Here is an 18,309-nt window from a genome sequence, read left to right as displayed (position 1 = left end):
GCACCATACGTTAGGATGCTCCACCCTTGCCCAAGGCATAAGGAATCCAGCATGGGGGTTTTTCTGAGGATTGGGTGGTGGGAAGGGGGAAGAGCCCAGGGAACACAGCCACATTCCTGATGAAGCAGGTATCTGAGATATTTCCAGCAACCTGCCAGGCCTGCCTCACCAAAAACAGGAGATTCGTGCATGATTGCACGAACCAGGAATCTGTGACCAAGAACCATAGAACACGACGGTAGAGAAAAAAAAGCCCTTCAGCCCATCTCATCTTTGCTGAATTATGATTCTGCTTAGATCCATTGACCTTCACCATAGCTCTCCATGTCCCTCCCATCCACATACCTGTCTGAATTTTTCATAAATGTTTAAATCGAGCCTGCATTCACCATTTCAGCTGGCAGCTCGTTCCACTCTGTGTGAAGTCCCCCCCAAATGTTCCCTTTAAACATTTCACCTTTCACCCTTAACCTATGTCCTCTCGTCCGATCTCAGTGAAAAAAGCCTGCTTACATTTACTCTATCTACACCCCTCATAATTTTGTATATTTCTATCAAATCTCCCCTCATTTCTCTATGCAGCAGGGAATAAAGTCTTAATCTGTTCTCCGCACATCATAGGCAATTGTTTACTGGCATCTGGTTCAGTTGACTGCTGCTCTGAAGGCAAAGATGGAGATCACAAGAATCTATTTGGAGGTCTGCTCTATGCTACAATGTAATAGCCTTAAGCTCTAAAAGAAGCAGTATTAAACCACCATGGAGAAGCTGAATGAGCAGAGAGATGTCATTCATGAGCTGCTGCTGCTCTCAATAGACATGGCTATGCTCCTTATGGAAATAAGGGTCTGCCTGGTGTAGATTGAACACTATCAATTAATGCCTACATATACCTTTCTGCTTTGTAAAGGAATATAGAGGATCATAAATATTCAGAGAAGTGAAAAGCCTTATGATGAGTATTTCCAGGCAACCCCAGCTGAGATAATAAATTTCCACAAGCTTGGAATCACATGACCTGCAAGAAGAATTCTTGAAGGAAAAGGGGAACCTGTTTCTGTGATTGGTCCACAAAATGATAAAATTTGTAGATTAATTGTATGTAGCTTTAATACTGATAGGGTAATGCTTGTCACATGGGGGTAGCCTGTTTTATGATTGGTTAACATCAGATTGTGGTGGGGTATACAAACCCATGGATTTGTATGTTCGGAGAACTCCTTGACCCTCCACGGAGGTGACAGACCTCCACAGGCCTGTGTAACGAATAAAGGGAATTGGATTAAGAAATGTCCATCATTCCTCAGGAGAATAAACTGCTGATTGGGACCTTACCCCATAATCTGGATCGAGGATCGACACCGATCCTCCACACCCCTCCAGTGGCTAGTCATTCCTTGGGACCAAATGAAACTGTGCATTGGCAGTAAGCTGTTCGGAATGAGCAGAGAGACTCTGTACATTAGCAGATCGCTCAGCTGCAAGAATGAGGAGATATTTTACATCGGCACATCTTCCCCTGAGACATCGGATGCAGATTGTATCTCTCTTGCCGCTTAACCCATGTAATCAATCAGATTTCTAGGCGGCCCCATCACTATGTCTTAAGGCTTCTTTGGCAACCTGTTCTCAACAAGTAGTGTGCAGTCCTGAACACTGCACAGCAGAAAGAAAGGGATGGTTTTGGAGAGAGTGCAAAAGAAATTCCCCATGACGTTGCATGGATTAGGGAGTATTCACTTATAAGAGAGGTGAGACAAATTTGGATTGCTTTCTCTAGCATGTTGGAGGCTGCAGGGTTACTTTATCGAACTATCTAAAATTATGAGAGACATGGATAAGGGTGATAGAGTTACTTTCCAGAGTGGAAATGTCAAACACTTAAGGTGAGAAGGAAAAAAAACTTAAAGGAGGTCGAAGAGGCAAGGTTTTTTTTTACCTGGAGACTGATAGCTGCCTGCAACATGCTGCCAGGGGAGGTAGTGGAAGCAGATGCAATAGGTATTTAGGTATGCACTTGAGAATGCAAGTTTTAAAATGCGAACTGAAAGCTATCTGCATTCCTTTCTTGTTACAGTATGAACTTCAGATAATTTGGTGAGGTAGTAAAAGGCGATTAAACATTGGGTAAAGGAAATGACCCCAATTAATGAATCCTAAGGGAATTCTATGAAATATGTACTCACATGGAGCTGTCTGTTTGAATTTTCAAGAAAGCTAGGGGCTGAAATGTATAAATACAAGAGCCACAAGGAAATGCTCTTGGAGTGGGACCAGTTGCTGGTAGCAGTCCTTCTTGTTGTAACGGAGTTATCATGCTTGCAAAGTGATTGAAAGTCTGTTTTTGCAGCTGCAGTTGTGTTGGCTTTCAAGCAACCTCAGGTCCACTTTAACAGAGCAGGCAGGGGATAGAGGGACATGAATCATGTGACAGTCAATGGGATGAGTTTAAACAAGCCTCATGGTGGCACAGATATCGTGGGCTCTCAGACCCATTCATCTGCTGCACTGTTCTGTGTTCCATAAATACTCACATCCATGAGGGCTGCGTTGATATAATTGCTGCTCTCGCCATCTATAGTGATCAGGAACGGGAGACACCGGTCTGGAGGAAGGACATCCATGCATCGATTCTTCTCATGGTTCCGGGGCAGCAGGGCTATACTGCAGTCCTCGACTCGCAGCGTCGGGGTCACCATATTAAGAGTCTGAAAGAGAAAGATGGCAAATGCATGTTCTTCATTTTAGAAATTCTGAGAATTAATTAATCAAGATGAAGTCACTTGAACTGTTCCCTTGTTAGTATTTCTCTTGGTTGTGTGGGCTAGATCTTTTCATGTCTGAAGCCAACCTAAAAGCATATCCTCTTGTGTCAGGGCACTGAATTCATTATTAACATCAATATCATTACTGCAGAAAGCTTGGCATTTGAAGTGTGTTTTATCAGATTTTCAGCATCTTCAACTGTGCAGTTAACTTACAGTTACGGCCAGATTTGGTGTCTTTGAAGTTTGCTATGTAATAATTCCTCTCATGCTTTTGTTTGAAAGATTTTCAAAAACATAAATTTTTATCAATCCTGGGGAATGAAATGTCCAAGCCATCAAGCTTGCATCAATTTCTATTCTGGTGAAGTGTACAGTGTAGCTGATCTATCCTGGTAAAGTACAGTGTAGCCGATCTATCCTGGTGAAGAGAACAGGTGTACAGTGCAGCCGATCTATCCTGGTGAAGAGAACAGGTGTACAGTGCAGCCGATCTATCCTGGTGAAGTGAACAGGTGTACAGTGTAGCCGATCTATCCTGGTGAAGTGAACAGGTGTACAGTGCAGCCGATCTATCCTGGTGAAGTGAACAGGTGTACAGTGTAGCCGATCTATCCTGGTGAAGTGAACAGGAGTACAGTGTAGCCGATCTATCCTGGTGAAGTGACCAGATGTACAGTGCAGCCGATCTATCCTGGTGAAGTGAACAGGTGTACAGTGCAGCCGATCTATCCTGGTGAAGTGAACAGGTGTACAGTGTAGCCGATCTATCCTAGTGAAGTGACCAGGTGTACAGTGCAGCCGATCTATCCTGGTGAAGTGAACAGGTATACAGTGTAGCCGATCTATCCTGGTGAAGTGACCAGGTGTACAGTGCAGCCGATCTATCCTGGTGAAGAGAACAGGTGTACAGTGCAGCCGATCTATCCTGGTGAAGTGAACAGGTGTACAGTGTAGCCAATCTATCCTGGTGAAGTGACCAGGTGTACAGTGCAGCCGATCTATCCTGGTGAAGAGAACAGGTGTACTGTGTAGCCGATCTATCCTGGTGAAGAGAACAGGTGTACAGTGTAGCTGATCTATCCTGGTGCAGTGAACAGGTGTACAGTGTAGCTGATCTATCCTGTTGAAGTGACCAGAGATATGGTGATGGTGTAGCAGTTTAACTACTAGACGAACATTCTGGAGATCTGAGTTCAAATCCCACCATGGGAACTCTGGAGTTTAAATCCAGTTAATAAGTTGGATATGCTTACAAGCAGAAAACAGGGGGAGGGGAGGAGGGGTGGCTCTATGAATGGAGAGGGAAAGGAGTGGAGAGCTGGAGGAAAGAAGGCAAGAGGTGGGGAAGAGAGGGAGAACAGTGAGTGGGCAAACATTGAGTGGGCTAGAAGAAACCAGAGAAGTCAATGTTAATACCTTCCAGCTAGAGAGTACCCAGACAGAAAATTAGGTGTTGCTCTTCCAATTTATGGGTGGCCTTGGTTTGAGAGTACAAGGCCACGGACAGACAGCACGGGAATGGGGCACAAAATTAAAATAGTTGGCCACTGGGAAATCCCTGTCACTGATCTGGACAGAGCGAAGGTGCTCAGAAATATATTCTTCCTGAGCCTGAAGGTGACCTTTCGGCATTAAAAAATATATAGAGAGGTACTGGTGAGACCACACTTGGAGTAAGTTGGAAGGGGTGCAGAGGAGATACATCAGGGACTAAATGACTTATAGGGAGAGGTTAAATAGGCTGGGTATTTTCCTACAATATAAGAGGCTGAGGGGTGACCTTCGAAAGGTTTATAAAATCAGGAGGGGCATTGATAAAGTGAATGCTTTCATTCCCCAGGAAGACGATTCAAGAACCAGGTTTTAAGGTGAGGGGGAGAGATTAATGAGGCACCTGGTGGGCAACTTGTTTAATAAGAGCATGGTCCTTATCTGGAGTGAACTGCCAAAGGAAAATGTGGAAAAGTTCAATGTTCAAAACACATTTGGATAGATGTATGGATAGGAAGGGTTTTGAAATATGTGGACCAAATGCAGGCAAATCAGCTAGATTGGCATGAACAAGATGGACTGAAAGGCTTGTTCTGTGTTGTTTGACTCCATGATCTACTATTCTATCTGTACACTTCCACTCCTTCTGAGGCAAGATCTCCTATCCCATCCCAACAAATTTTAAATATTGAAAAAGAGATTCAACAGTCCTTGGGGATATGAGACATTTTGATGAGTTTTGAACCTGCAGGCATTATTGATTCATTAAACACTTTCTGTATTAAATTTAAATTTTTTAAAATTTAGACAGAGAGCATGGTGAAGGCCATTTCGGCCCACGAGTCCATGCCATCCAATTTACGCCCAATTACCCTACACTCTAGTATATTTTTTGAATGGTAGGAGGAAATCGAATCCCCCGGGGCAGACACAGGGAGAATGAACAAACTCTTTTCACGGGATTCGAATCCTCATCCTGATCCTGGCGCTGTGAAGGCGATGCACTGACTGCGACACCAGCCGCGCTGTTAGAAATGTTACAACTTTGTAAGTTAGATACGTTAGAAATTGTTAGAAATGTTGGAAAATAATTTTGCATACCCGATACTCCTCCTTTATCTGTGAAGAATTCGTTTGTGGCTCCAATTTATTCATCTCATAGTATGCAGACCTGAGCTGAGAGGCTGGAATTGCAGTGTCTCCACACAGACAAGCTTCCAGTATGGCGTCATGGATGAATACATATTGTTCCTATTGAGACAGTGGTCAATTTTCATTCAACGTGGAATCAGTAAATACATACGAATTAAAGACCGAGAAAGGTTTTCACAGCTGCACTTTTGAGCATATGGTTGAATGTTTTTTTGCTGAGTGAGATATATAATCACACCACCTACTCAAAGACAAGGCTTACTAGCAATGTTCCTGGAAGTGACAGGCATTTTTTTGACCTCCATAATGGCGCACATATTGGATGGATGCAGTCAACTGGAATTCACTATTGTTCAGATGACTGGCTCCACCTCCACCTCCCCCAATATAAACTCTGGTTTTCCCGCCCTACCTCAGATTCACCTGAAGACTACTGTGTCTACCGGCCATTGATTGGAAGCTATTAAAAGCGTGTTTGCACTCCTCACTTGTCTCTGAGTGCATTTAGTCGTGTTACAATTTTAATAGCTTAATTTGAAACGGGATGGAAGCCTTGCTGAAGCTAGACGTGCTCCAGATTGACCCTCTGTTCCCTGAAGAATTCGCCTACTGTCTAGAGTGCTTCCAGTCCTACCTGATGGCCACACAAGACATCTTCAACTCGGATGGTCTACGCGATCGGCACTTCGCTCTTAAGTCGGCCCCAAAGAGTATGCTGTTGTCAGAGACTGTGCTATTATAGAAGGCTTGAAGGCCCACTACATGAGGCCCCAGAATGATGTTCTGGTGAGACACTGACTCTCTCAACATTGGCAGCGTCCGGGTGAGTTGCTGGATGACTATGTTCTTGAACTGTGGCCCCTGACCAGAAAATGCCACTATGGTCACGGCCTGGGTGAGAGAGGAGGAACAAATCCAGGACACCCTTGTGGCAGGAGTGAGGTCGAGGTATGTGAGGCAGTGACTGCTGGAGTTGGGAAAGAAAGACTTGGCCAGCACCCTGGAGCTGGTGAAAGTGCTCGAGCAGGCCCAACTGGGAGTTGACGGCATTGCAGGTGAAAGCAGCGCCCTTTCAGAGGACCAGGTCGTTGGAGCGCCTGTACCCCCGCAACTCCAGCACTGACCGCTGCAGCCATGCGCAACTGGGGATGCTACTTCTGTGGACAGATCCCCCATGCCCGATGCCCCGCAAAGGACTCAGTGTGCACAGGATGTGGTAAGCGAGGACACTGGGTGAAGGTCTGCTAGGCTAAAGGAACCCAAAGACTACATGTGGAACCCATGAATCTTCACTCGACCTGTGCCTGAGTCCCGAAGGATCAGCCTCTGCCTCTCCATGCTGTTCGCCGCCAGCATCTTGCGCCTTGTGGTGTGACCTGCTACTGGAAGTGAAGCATTGCGGGAAGCCACGGTGGCCATCTTGCCGTGCCTCGTGGTCAACGCCACCTAGTCCGTCGACAGATCAAGACGGAGGGCAGCCTTAAAAGCGTGACCATGGAGTACTCTGGCCCACTCTCTTCGATCACGGTGTGGAATGGTAGGTCCCAAAAGCCGGACTCCACATGCGGTCTCTCCACCCTAAATATTGAACACCCCCTCCCCACTATACCAAACCTGACTCCCAACAGCTAAAAAGAGCAGGCAATACAGTGTGGGGGATTGGGAATTTAATCAGAGCCGAGACACAGCGGCTGCTCAAAGGAAACATTATTGAGGCTAGCAACAGCCCATGATAGTCATGAAAGGGGAAATTCCAGGCTAGTGATTGACAATAGCCAAACAATTAATCGTTTCACACTCCTGGACGCATACACCCCCCTTCGAATTTTGGACATGGTAACTGAAATTGCGCAGTACTAGGTCTTTTCAACCATCGACCTGAAAGCTGCATACCATCAGTTACTGATCCATTCTGAGGCCTGCCCCTACACAGCATTTGAGGCAGAAAAATGGCTCTGTCAGTTCTGGAGGGTCCCTTTTGGTATCACCAATGGGGTCTCAGTCTTCCAGAGACAGATGGACAAAATGGTTGATGAGTATGGGTTGAAGGCCACCTTCCCTTACCTCGACAACATCACCATTTGTGGACGCTCTCTGGAAGACCATGATGCCAGCCTCCAGAAGTTTTCCATATGGCCAAGGCCTTGAACCTCATGTATAACTCCAGTAAGTGTGTGTTCCAGATGAAACGTCTGGTGATCCTGGGCTACGTGTTGGAGAATGGCGTCATTGGCCCTGACCCCGATCAAATGCGCCCCCTGTTAGACTTCCCGATCCTGATGTCAATGAAAGCCTTAAGGAGGTTCTTCTCCTTAGTGTCCTGGGCTTCTTCTCCTACTACATCCAATAGGTCTCTCATTACACAGATAAGGTCCACCCCTTCTTAAAACACACCTCTTTCCCATTGTCAGCCGGTCCAGGCAGTTTTCGACTCGTTCGGAGTTACATCGCAAAGACCACCATGCATGTGGTGGTCAAAAATGCACCCTTCCAGATGGAAAGCAATGCCTCTGGCATAGCTCTATCCACTACCCTTAACCGGGTGGGTAGGCCAATTGCCTTTTTCTCCTGCACCTTACAAGGCCACAAGCTTTGAAACCCATCTGTGGAGAAAGAGTCTCAAGCCATTGTAGAGGCCATCAGGCACCAGACGCACTACTTAGCCAGCAGAAATTTACACTGATCACCGACCAATGATTGGTGGCATTTATGTTTAATAATGCAAAAAGGGTCAAAATAAAGAATGACAAGATCACTAGGTGGAGGAACGAACTCTCCACCTATAATTATGACATAGCATACAGGCCAGGTACTCTCAATGAACCTCCAGATGCCCTGTCAAGAGCACACACCGGCCAGTTGCGGTCACTGCACGATGAGCTTTGCCACCCAGGCATCACCCGCATGGCTCATTTCATCAAGGCATGCGACCTTCCCTACTCCATCAAGGACATCAGGGAAATGATTAGGTCCTGCCAGGTCTGTGCGGAGTGCAAGCCGCACTTCTACCACCCCGACAAAGCACACTGATAAAGGCATCCCACTCCTTCGAACAACTCAGTGTCGATTTCAAAGGTCCCCTCCCTTCCACCAATGGAAATATGTACTTTCTCAGCATTATCGATAAGTATTCACACTTTCCGTTTGCCATCCCCTGCCCAGACATGACCACCACCACGGCCATCAGGGGCTTGCACTCTATTTTTGTCCTGTTCGGGTATCCCAGCTATATTCATAGCGACCATGGCTCATCAATAATGAGTGAAGAGCTACACCAGTACCTGCTTGTAAGGGGCATTGCTTCAAGCAGGATGACTAATTACAACCCCTGGGGGAATGGACAAGTTGAAAAAGACAGCACAAATGTATGGAAGGCCGTGAAATTGGCTCTCTTGTCCAAAAGCCTTCCATATTCAATCTGGCAAGAAGTCTTACCCACAGTGCTCCACTCCATAAGGTCACTTTTCTGCTTGGTGACCAATGCAACTCCTCACGCGCTTATGTTTACGTTCCAGAGGAAATCCACATCTGGGACTACCCTCCCAGCTTGCCTGATGGCACCAGGGCCAGTCCTGCTGAGGAGGAGCAAGACAAACCCCCTGATCGAGAGGGTGCACCTGCTGCACACCAATCCAAAGTATGCTTACGTGGCCTACCCTGATAGCAGAGAGGACATCATCTCAATCAGAGACCTGACACTGGCTGGAACTGAGGGTCCGATGCCTCAAGTGTGCCAGGAACTACCGAGTACCCCATTCAGGGTCCCAGAGGACACCGCTTGGGAAATGGACCAATACCACGACCTGAGCTGGAGTCCTTGAGACCCACTGCCCTGTACCACAGGGGGTCTAGGGGGTTCCGGAAGCCTAAGTCCTCCATTACTGTGGCACTCGACCAGAATTATTTGTAAAATATTAGTTTTTTTGAATGACTGGCCTCTGTTTTTCATCCACAAGCTCAATTCTGAAGGAAGGGGTGAATGGAGTGAACTGGAATTCACTCTCTGTGTATTGTTCTGATGGCTGGCTCTTCCCCTGCTCCACCCTCACCCACCCAATATAAATCCTGGTTTTCCCACCTTACCTTAGATTTCATCTGAGGACTATTGTGTCTACTGGCCATTGATTGTAAGCTATTAAAAGCGTGTTTGCACTCCTCACTTGTCTCTGAGTGCATTCATTCGCATTACAATGGGCAGATTTCTTTGGATGTAATAAGGGTATTAACTCATAGGTGGCTGGGTTGGGTTAAAGCACAAAACTAATCCCACCTCAAATCCATCCATGAGGCAGCATGAAGGAACATTAGTCTTTAAAAAAATTCATTCTGTAGTCTCTACTGCTTCATTGGGCAGAGAGTTTCATAGATTCACTACTCTCTGGGAGAAGTAGTTCCTCCTCACCTCTATCTTAAATCTGCCCTGAATCTTGCAGCTTGGTTTCAGCTGCCAACCTCCCTGCTTCAAATCTCTTGCTTTCATAATTTTATATTTTTTCTATAAGGTCTCCCATCATCCTTCTAAACTTCAGTGAGTATGTTCCCAAGCTACTCATTTTCTCCTCATAAACTAACCCCTCACTTCCAGAACCAAACTGGTAAACCTCCTCTGCATTGCCACCAAAATTCAGTGTATTCTTTCTTAAACAAGGAGACCAGAGTTACCTTGCCTCACCTGTTAAATCTAGCCCTTAGAGATTCCTCATTCCCACCACTTTAAGGTTCTACCTTCGCTACCCAACATGCCCAACTGTTCTTGTGGGCTTCTGCCTTGTACAGCAGGTGTCCTGTCTTACCTAGGAGTACAACAAAGTAAAAGAGGAAGGTCTGCCAACACCATGATCGAAGTAAAAGCTTAGCAGGTCAAACATTGTACTTCATACGGCAAAGATAAGGATGCATAACCAAGATTTTGGACTTGGAGACCTTCATCAAGCTATGAGTAAAATGTAGACAGGCACCTTGATGAAGGGCTCATGCCCAAAAAGTCGGTTATGTATCTTTATCTTTGAAATATAAGGTATACTGTTTGACCTGCTAAGTTGCTCTATTATTGTGTTTTTATTCCTGTCTTCTCCAGTCTTCTCCCTTCCTTACCTGAACACTCAACCAGGAACCATCAAATCAGAATTAAATTGGGACATTTGGGACCCAAATGGGACATTGGGGACCTATATTTTTGGGTCCTTGTGAATCAGTGACAACATCTAGTCCTTGCCCAGAATCCTTCTTCAGGCAATGATCCTGGACTGAATGACAATATGGGACCAGGCGCCAGCATTGTGGCCCTCACAGTATCCTCATTCTGAATGGCTATGTGACTTTGTGTGGTGTGAGGAAGAAGACCCTGCCGATCTGTTCTCTCTCCATCCTGATCTCTGTGTAGAGCAGTATTTTGCTGGTTGAGGGCATGCAGGATGAGGTGTTCCACTGTAAAGAGTGAATAGCATTGGTGAGAGCCTTCTCTGCACACTTTAATGTCCGAGAGGCGATTTGCTTAACGAGTGTAATCTCCCTGCACCTGTAAAGAATATTGGAATTAAACAGGACTTCTCTTTAAAAGATCATTTGGAACCCGTACCTCTGTCTGCACCATGTTGACCCTGCGTGATCGAAGTTCTCTGACGCAATTGTAGATATCGACAACCCCTTCCCTTTCTGCCATGTCCAACATAATATCAATAACCATGAAGCAACCTGTCCTTCCTGCACCAGCACTGAAAGCAGAGAATTAAAGTAATTGGACCAGCTGCCATAACCTGCTGGAAACATTCATACAAACCTCTGTATGTAATAGAGATATCCGTCCTGACACCTCTTAAAAACTGCAGCGTTGAATCAGAATTTATTGTCATGAACAAGTCACGGAAGCATCACAGGGCAAACATTAGCTTACAAAAATAAATAAATAAATAAGAAATGTCAAAGTAAGATGGTGTGTTTGGTTTCCTGTTCATTCAGGAATCTGATGGCAGAGGGGAAAAAACTGACCTTGTGCTACTCGGTGCTTATCTTCAGGTTCCTGTACCTTTTTCCTGATTAGAGTGCTGAGGGCATGGCCTGGGTGATGAGGGTCCTTGAGGAAAAAGGCTGCTTTCTTAAGACCATCTCTTGTAGACTCCCTTGATGGAGTGGAGACTGATGCCCATGATTTCGCTGGCTGAGTTAACAACTCTCTGGAGGCTTTACTTGTCCTGAGTGTTGGCGCCTCAGTAGCAGGACATTGATGAATGGAATTCAATTTTTATGTCAAACTTTTGTCTGTTAATTGTCTACATTAATTGAGATATCATCAGAGAGGGCCAATTCTTTATTGCTTGACTGTCCCCTCATCCTTAATATTTCTTTGGAACATCAAGTTTTTGTGTGGCCACCAAAATCAATCGTTTAACAGGAGTATAGTTGTTCGATTATATTGCATCTGACATGACCAAAGAATCATCCAAAGTGCTTTGGAGCTACAGAAGATTTTCTGACATGTAAAGTTGTTAATTCAGCTGGTGATTCACATACATGCAAGTTTAACAAACAGTAATAAGGGATAAGGTTCAATGTCAAAATTATTCTGACTGATTGCATCACGGCCTGGTCCGGAAGCACGTGGCCAGGAACGCGGAAAGCTGCAGAAAGTTTCAAACCAAACTCAGTCTGTCACCAGCCTTCCAGCATTGAGGACAATACCTCCAGAAGGCAGTTAATATCATTAAGGGTATCATTTGGGCATAATGCCTTCTCACTGCTACCCACAGGCAGAAGATACAGTGGCGAAGGTACAGTAGTCTGATGTCCAGCACCTCTAGGTTCAGAATAAAATTGCTTCCTAAAGCTATTAAGCTCTTGAACCTCCTGTACTACCATAACCCTAACCATATTCTACTCAGGACCACCTGCACTATTGAAAATTAACTTTTATTCTTGCACTAATGGCAACTATGAATATTTTTTTGATCCATCCTTTTATATTTATTATTTCTTTTTCTGTCTTGGCATATTGTGGTAATTTAATTTACACTGTTGTAGTTGGTCTCTCTTGTGAACATGTGTGGGGGCATCAAGTAAAAATTTCCGTAAATTGCCTGACAATAAACTCATCTCATACCACTGAATCAACGTTCACCCTTCAAAATGGCAAACAAAGCGAGGCAAGTTCGAAGTGACAGATGGTGCAGTCATGTAAATAAAGTCTTTCTCATTTTAATACTTACCATGCTGTAAAGGCAACACTGCACTGGTGAGCAAAGAGCGGAGAGACAGTACTCTCTCATGGGGTCCAAATGCCCAGTCCAACTGACGTTGGATCTTCACAGTCTTTAAATGGAGCCGACAATGTTTTCTCTTAAAATCCTGGGCCACGATTGCGACATCTATGTTCAGCTGCAGCCTCCAAGGGTTACAGACTCCGGGGAGGAAGAGGACCAGCATAGGGCACCAGAAATGGGAAGACCACCCCACTCCCACTCCCCCCCCCCCACCTTTGAGAAGAAGATGCAGGGGGATTCTGAGACTGAGGAACAAACAGGTGGCGAGCTGTTAGTGACTTGAGGTGGGGATCCCATGCAGGCTGGGCACTGGCTGCAAACTGCTGGAGACTGGCTGAAGTGGTACCACGTATTGGAACCAAGATGCAAGAGGGTGCCAAAGATGATGGAGGCTTCATGATTGCAACAAAGATTTGGATCTGGAGTTCTTGGGTTTGGACTGAAGGCTATGTGGCTGTGCAAGCTGTGGGAGTGCTGGAGACGAATCTATCGAGACTCAGTAACTCTGGGGCGCCAAGCAATTTTTGCTGATGGCAAATGTTTGTCCGCCTTACAGTAAACTAATGGAAATTTTGTGTCATATCACCTTTTCTGTTTCATTACATGACAATAAAAGAATCTTGTGCACATTACCAGTTTATGCTCAGCCATCAACATGCAAGCACACAACAGTTAAGGCAAAAGTCATCACATTATTCGATCTGGCTAGGTGAATGAAAATGTCAAGACTGAGGTTGATTGGCAGATGAGAATATTAATGGATATGGCATAAGCTTGGAAATGTAGACTACTCTTGATTGGAATGATTAATGGAATATGCTTTATGAGATGAACGACTTTGTCCTTGTACTACTGAGAAGGCACCAACCTGCAATGTACCACAATAGGTCCAGCACCAGCTGGATTCTTTATCTTTACACGTCGAACAAAGCCCAGGAGCCCGGTAGCGTGATATGGAACGCCATGGTCCGGCCAGCCAGTAAAGTGGAGCTGCCTGATCTCCCGTATCTCGTGGGCACCCCTCTGATAAAAAGACAGGAGGAATCATCTCAAGAACAGTGGATATAGAGATGAAGGTGCAACATAAATACTTTAGAAAGAAATAAATCACCAGCACCAAAGCAAGTTTCCATCTTCTGTAAATGGTTAGAGCTCAAGTGACAGAAATCTATGGCATAGACTGATGCTGGTTATCCCACTCTGTCCATCCTGTCCCACAAATCATTCCCTCACCCACTTCTCCATCTATGACTTTAAAGATTCCATGGACCTTTGAAATGTGATAAGGGTTTCTGCCTCTAATATCCTTTAAACCTGGAAATTCCAGGACGTTTGGGTGCTTTTTTTTTCTTTAGTTCTCCAACCTTTTGCCTTAAATTTGCATTCCATAGTTATTGGCCTTTCTGTCCAGAGGAGATCTACAAGGATGTTGCCTGGATTGAAGAACATGCCTTGTGAAGCAAGTCTGACAGGGCAAGGGCTTTTTCTTCCAACAAAGGAAAATCACAAAAGGTTTGGTTTCAGGTGCAGCTGGCTATCAAGAAAGCAAATGGAATGTTAGCCTTCATTGCTGGAACTCTACAAGGTACTGGCGAGGCTGCATCTGGAGTATTGCATGCAGTTCTGGTCTTCTTACTTGAGGAACGATGTAATGGCTTTGGAGGCAGTCCAGAGGAGGTGCACCAGGTAGCTTCTGGGGATGAAGGGGTTAGCCTATGAGAACAGATTGAGTCATCTGGGACTGTACTCGCTGGATATAGAAGAATGAAAGGGGATCTTATAGAAACATAAACATTTATGACAGCCATAGATAAGACAGAGGTAGGTAAGTTGTTTCCATTGGTAAAGTAGACCAGAACTAGGGGACATAGCCTCAAGATTCAAGGCAGTAGATTTAGGGTGGAGATGAGGAGGAACTGCTTTTCCCAGAGGGTGGTGAATCTATGGAATTTACTGGCCATTTAAGCAGTGGAGGTGACCGCAGTAAATATATTTAAGACAAGGTTGGATAGATTTTTTTACATAGTAGGGGAATTAAAGGATATGGGGAAAAGGCAGGTAGGTGGAGATGAGCCTATCGTCAGATCAACCATGATCTCATTGAATGGTGGAGCAGACTTGACAGACCAGATGGCCGACTCCTGCTCCCATTTCTTATGTTCTGAAAGAATTGACTTAATAGCAGTATATAAGATTATGATGGTCTTAGGTAGGGTGGACAGCCATCACCTTTTTCCTGGGGTAACAATAGCCAATACCAGAAGACAGAAGACTTTTGTATTTACTCATTGTGTGGTATGGGAGCTGCACAGCATCAAAATGGCTGAGAAGACCACTGGTGTCTCCCTTTCCTCTCTTGATGACGTTCACCGGGAATGTTGGTTAAAAATGGTCAACAAATTATTGGACCATTTCCATCCTGGACACAGTTTCTCCATCAAGAAAGAGGTACAGGAGCCTCAAATTCAGGAATGCCAAACTGGGAAATAGTTTATTCTCATTTGAAAAGTATCCTGTAACTGAATAAATCATCCTAAAATATTTAGATATATTTATCCTAAATTATATTTTTATGTATATATGTGATTATTATGTGCTGTGCATTGTGGGTGCATGTGTGTGCACCATGGTATGGAGAAACTGATTGTATTCTTCTGGTTTTATTATTCAGATGATAATAAACCTGACCTTGAACTTAATGGCACTGGATTCATTAGTGCCTATTTGCCTTTGCAGGGCAAACAAAGGAAAAATTTTTGTGCAGTTTGTGTACATGATAATAAATCTTAAAGGAATTGCCCAACATGATTCTGCTGCCTACAACATGATCCCACTACTAGACAGATCTTCCCTCACCTCCCCTCTCTGGCTTCCGAAGAGACCGCTTCTTCTTTGGCTCCCTCATCCACTCATCCCACCCCACCAATTGTGCCCCCATCCCCTCCCCAGCACCTTCCCCTGTGGCTGTAGGAAGTGCCATACTTGCACCCACACCTCATCCCTCACCACAATTTGGGACCCAAACAGACCTTTCAAGTGAAGCAAGTTTATCCACGAGAGTTAACCACTGCATCCGGTGCACTGTTTGTGGCCTTCTCTACATCGGAGAGACTGGGCGTAGACTGGGAGATCGCTTCGCTGAGCACTTTCACTCTGTCTGCATCACTGACAGGGATGCCCCAGTGGCCAACCATTTCAATTCTGTATTCCACTCCCATACTCACGTCTGTCCATGGCTTCATGTACATCCCATCAAGACTACCCGCAAATTAGAAGAAGAGCAGTTGATTTTATGTTTGGGCACACTCCGACCAGATGGCATTAATCTTGATTTATCCAGTTTCTGATTGCCTACTCTCCATTCTCCCTTCCTTCCCTTTTCCCCTCATCCTCTTTCTCTTATCTCTCCACCCCCTTTGCTCTCTATTCACAGAGCCATCCCTCCTCCAATTGTTTGCTGCTGTGCCCTCCCTCCCTTATCTACCTATTACCTCCTGCCTTTGGATATGTGCTCCCCCCCCCCCCCCCCCACCATTGTTTTGAGACAGCTGCCAACATTTTTCCATACCTTGACTAAGGGCTCAAGCCCAAAATGTTGGTTATGTATCTTTACCTCTGCTTTATAAAGTACATTGTTTGACCAGCTGAGTTTCTCCAGCATTGTGTTTTTACTTCAACCATTGTGTCTGCAGACTTCTGCATTTTACTTTCTTGCCTAACATAATGCCTCATATAGCTTTGGCCCAACATTGGCCATGAATTTGTTTCGCTACTGGCCACAGACTTGATGTAAAGCATTTTCCTTACCTTCTCCACTGCAAATGTTCTGATGACATATTCAGCCAACAGTTCTGTCTCAATAAGAGTTACTTTGATGTCTCTATAGATTTCTGTATCATCAGGCCAATACTTGCAACACTTTACCTGTTGACCAAGAACATATCAAAGTAGATAGCAAATGGAAATTTGTTCTCTGTACTGAGTGATATTAAAAGGCATAATTAAAATAACTTAAATCCACAGAGATGAAGAAAAAGTCCTATCAGATCAAACACACACTCTCTTCTCCCTCCTCCTATCGGCAAGAAGGCTTAAGAGCATGAAAGCAAACACCAACAGACTTAAAGACTGTCTTTTCTCTGCATCCATCAGGCTTCTGAATGAACCCCACCCCAGAGCTCGACAAAAGGAGACAGCCTCAGAATAAAAGGACATCCCTTTACAACAGAGATGGGGGGAACTTTCCTGAGCCAGAGCGGTGGTGAATCTGTGAAATTGGTTGCAGTGGAGGCTGTCTTAGGGTTTATTTAAAGCAGAGATTGCCGGTAATAAGTTCTTGTTAGTGAGGGTGTCAAAGGTCATGGGGAGAAGGCAAGAGAAAGGGGTTGAGAGGAACAATACAGGAAAAATTGTGGGTGACATGGTTCATGTAGCAGTTAGCGCTACGCTATTACAGCACCAGAGACCTGGGTTTGAAACCTTTGCTGTCTGTAAAGAGTTTGCACGTTTCCTCTGGGTGATTTTTCTCTGGGTGGTCTGGTTTCCTCACACCCTCCAAAATGTACGGGAGTTGACATCAGCCATGATTTGAATGGCTGAGCAGATTCCATACGCTGAATGGCCTAATTCTGCTCCTAAGTCAATGGTTTTACGCTGCCCTTTCTTGGTGCGAACTGATCTTCCTTTTCTTTGTAGCTCTACACTACAAATAGTCCTCAATACCCGGCTGTGTGTAATATCAGGGATAATCTGTTGGCCTGTCACAAAGGAACCCTTCTTGCTGCATGAGGTACTTTGTGACAAATAAACTTAAACTAGAGTATAGGTTATTGCAGCTGGTGTTCCATGAACTTTCACGGAATTGTGAAATTGCTCTGCAAACTGTCCACATACGATATGCCTGCAGAGAACGCACACAGTGCACCTGAACAGTAAGGCCACCTTCCCACTGAGATGCTGAATCCTGACATTTTTCAGAATGAAGCAGTGACCTCCATGCTAGTATTCCCTCGCTTGTCACTGATCTTCAGTGACGTGGAAATTGGTTGTTTTACTGTGATTTCTATTGATGGCCATTACCTCAGCGTAAGCCCGTGCACCGCTGTCCTTCAATGTAATCACCTAATCATTTTCAATCCATTGATTAGGAACAATGGAACTGACTAAGTACAATGCTTCAGATGAAACCGATAATAGGATGTTGTTCAGCACTTTCACCAATATGAGATGGTCACAAATTTGAGATTAAGAAGGCACTTTAATTATAATTTTGGCCAACAAATGCTTTCAGTGTTTTCCTGTCAGGCATGGCTACAGCTGCTTTAACCGCGGAGCTGCTGCTTCTGCTGTGGACCCAGGAGGAGTGAGAAATATCTTCCAGTGCTCCTCCACAGGGCTCTATTGTTTGGTCATTATGCTGACGGCCGCATGTGGGTTTAAAATACTAGAGCGCCTCGGATGCCCCCCAAAGTTCCTCAGCATGGTTATCCAACTGCACGAAAACCAACAAGTTACAGTTACAGCAATGAGTTCCCTGAACCCTTCTCCATTAACAATGGCGTGAAGCAAGGCTGCGTTCTTGCACCAACCCTCTTTTCAATCTTCTTCAGCACGATGCTGAAACAAGCCATGAAAGACCTCAA

General features: G+C 45.0%; 1 protein-coding gene across 10 annotated transcripts in view; it reads right to left on the bottom strand.

The window, feature by feature from the left end:
* LOC138755773 (receptor-type tyrosine-protein phosphatase mu-like) overlaps positions 1-18,309 on the bottom strand; it is a 1,095,616-nt gene that overhangs the window by 41,668 nt on the left and 1,035,639 nt on the right. For all 10 annotated transcript variants that reach the window (XM_069922352.1, XM_069922354.1, XM_069922355.1 and 7 more), the window contains 5 exons: positions 16,475-16,591; positions 13,536-13,690; positions 10,990-11,125; positions 5,361-5,510; positions 2,535-2,708 (listed from right to left, as the gene is read on the bottom strand). In XM_069922352.1, coding sequence (XP_069778453.1) covers positions 2,535-2,708; positions 5,361-5,510; positions 10,990-11,125; positions 13,536-13,690; positions 16,475-16,591 — 732 coding nt within the window. The remainder of the gene's footprint in view (positions 1-2,534; positions 2,709-5,360; positions 5,511-10,989; positions 11,126-13,535; positions 13,691-16,474; positions 16,592-18,309) is intronic.

Source organism: Narcine bancroftii, chromosome 2 (genome assembly GCF_036971445.1).
Source record: "Narcine bancroftii isolate sNarBan1 chromosome 2, sNarBan1.hap1, whole genome shotgun sequence".
NCBI classification, from domain to species: domain Eukaryota; kingdom Metazoa; phylum Chordata; class Chondrichthyes; order Torpediniformes; family Narcinidae; genus Narcine; species Narcine bancroftii.
The sequence above is the reverse complement of the archived record's forward strand: the minus strand, read 5'-3'. Positions and strand labels throughout refer to the sequence as shown.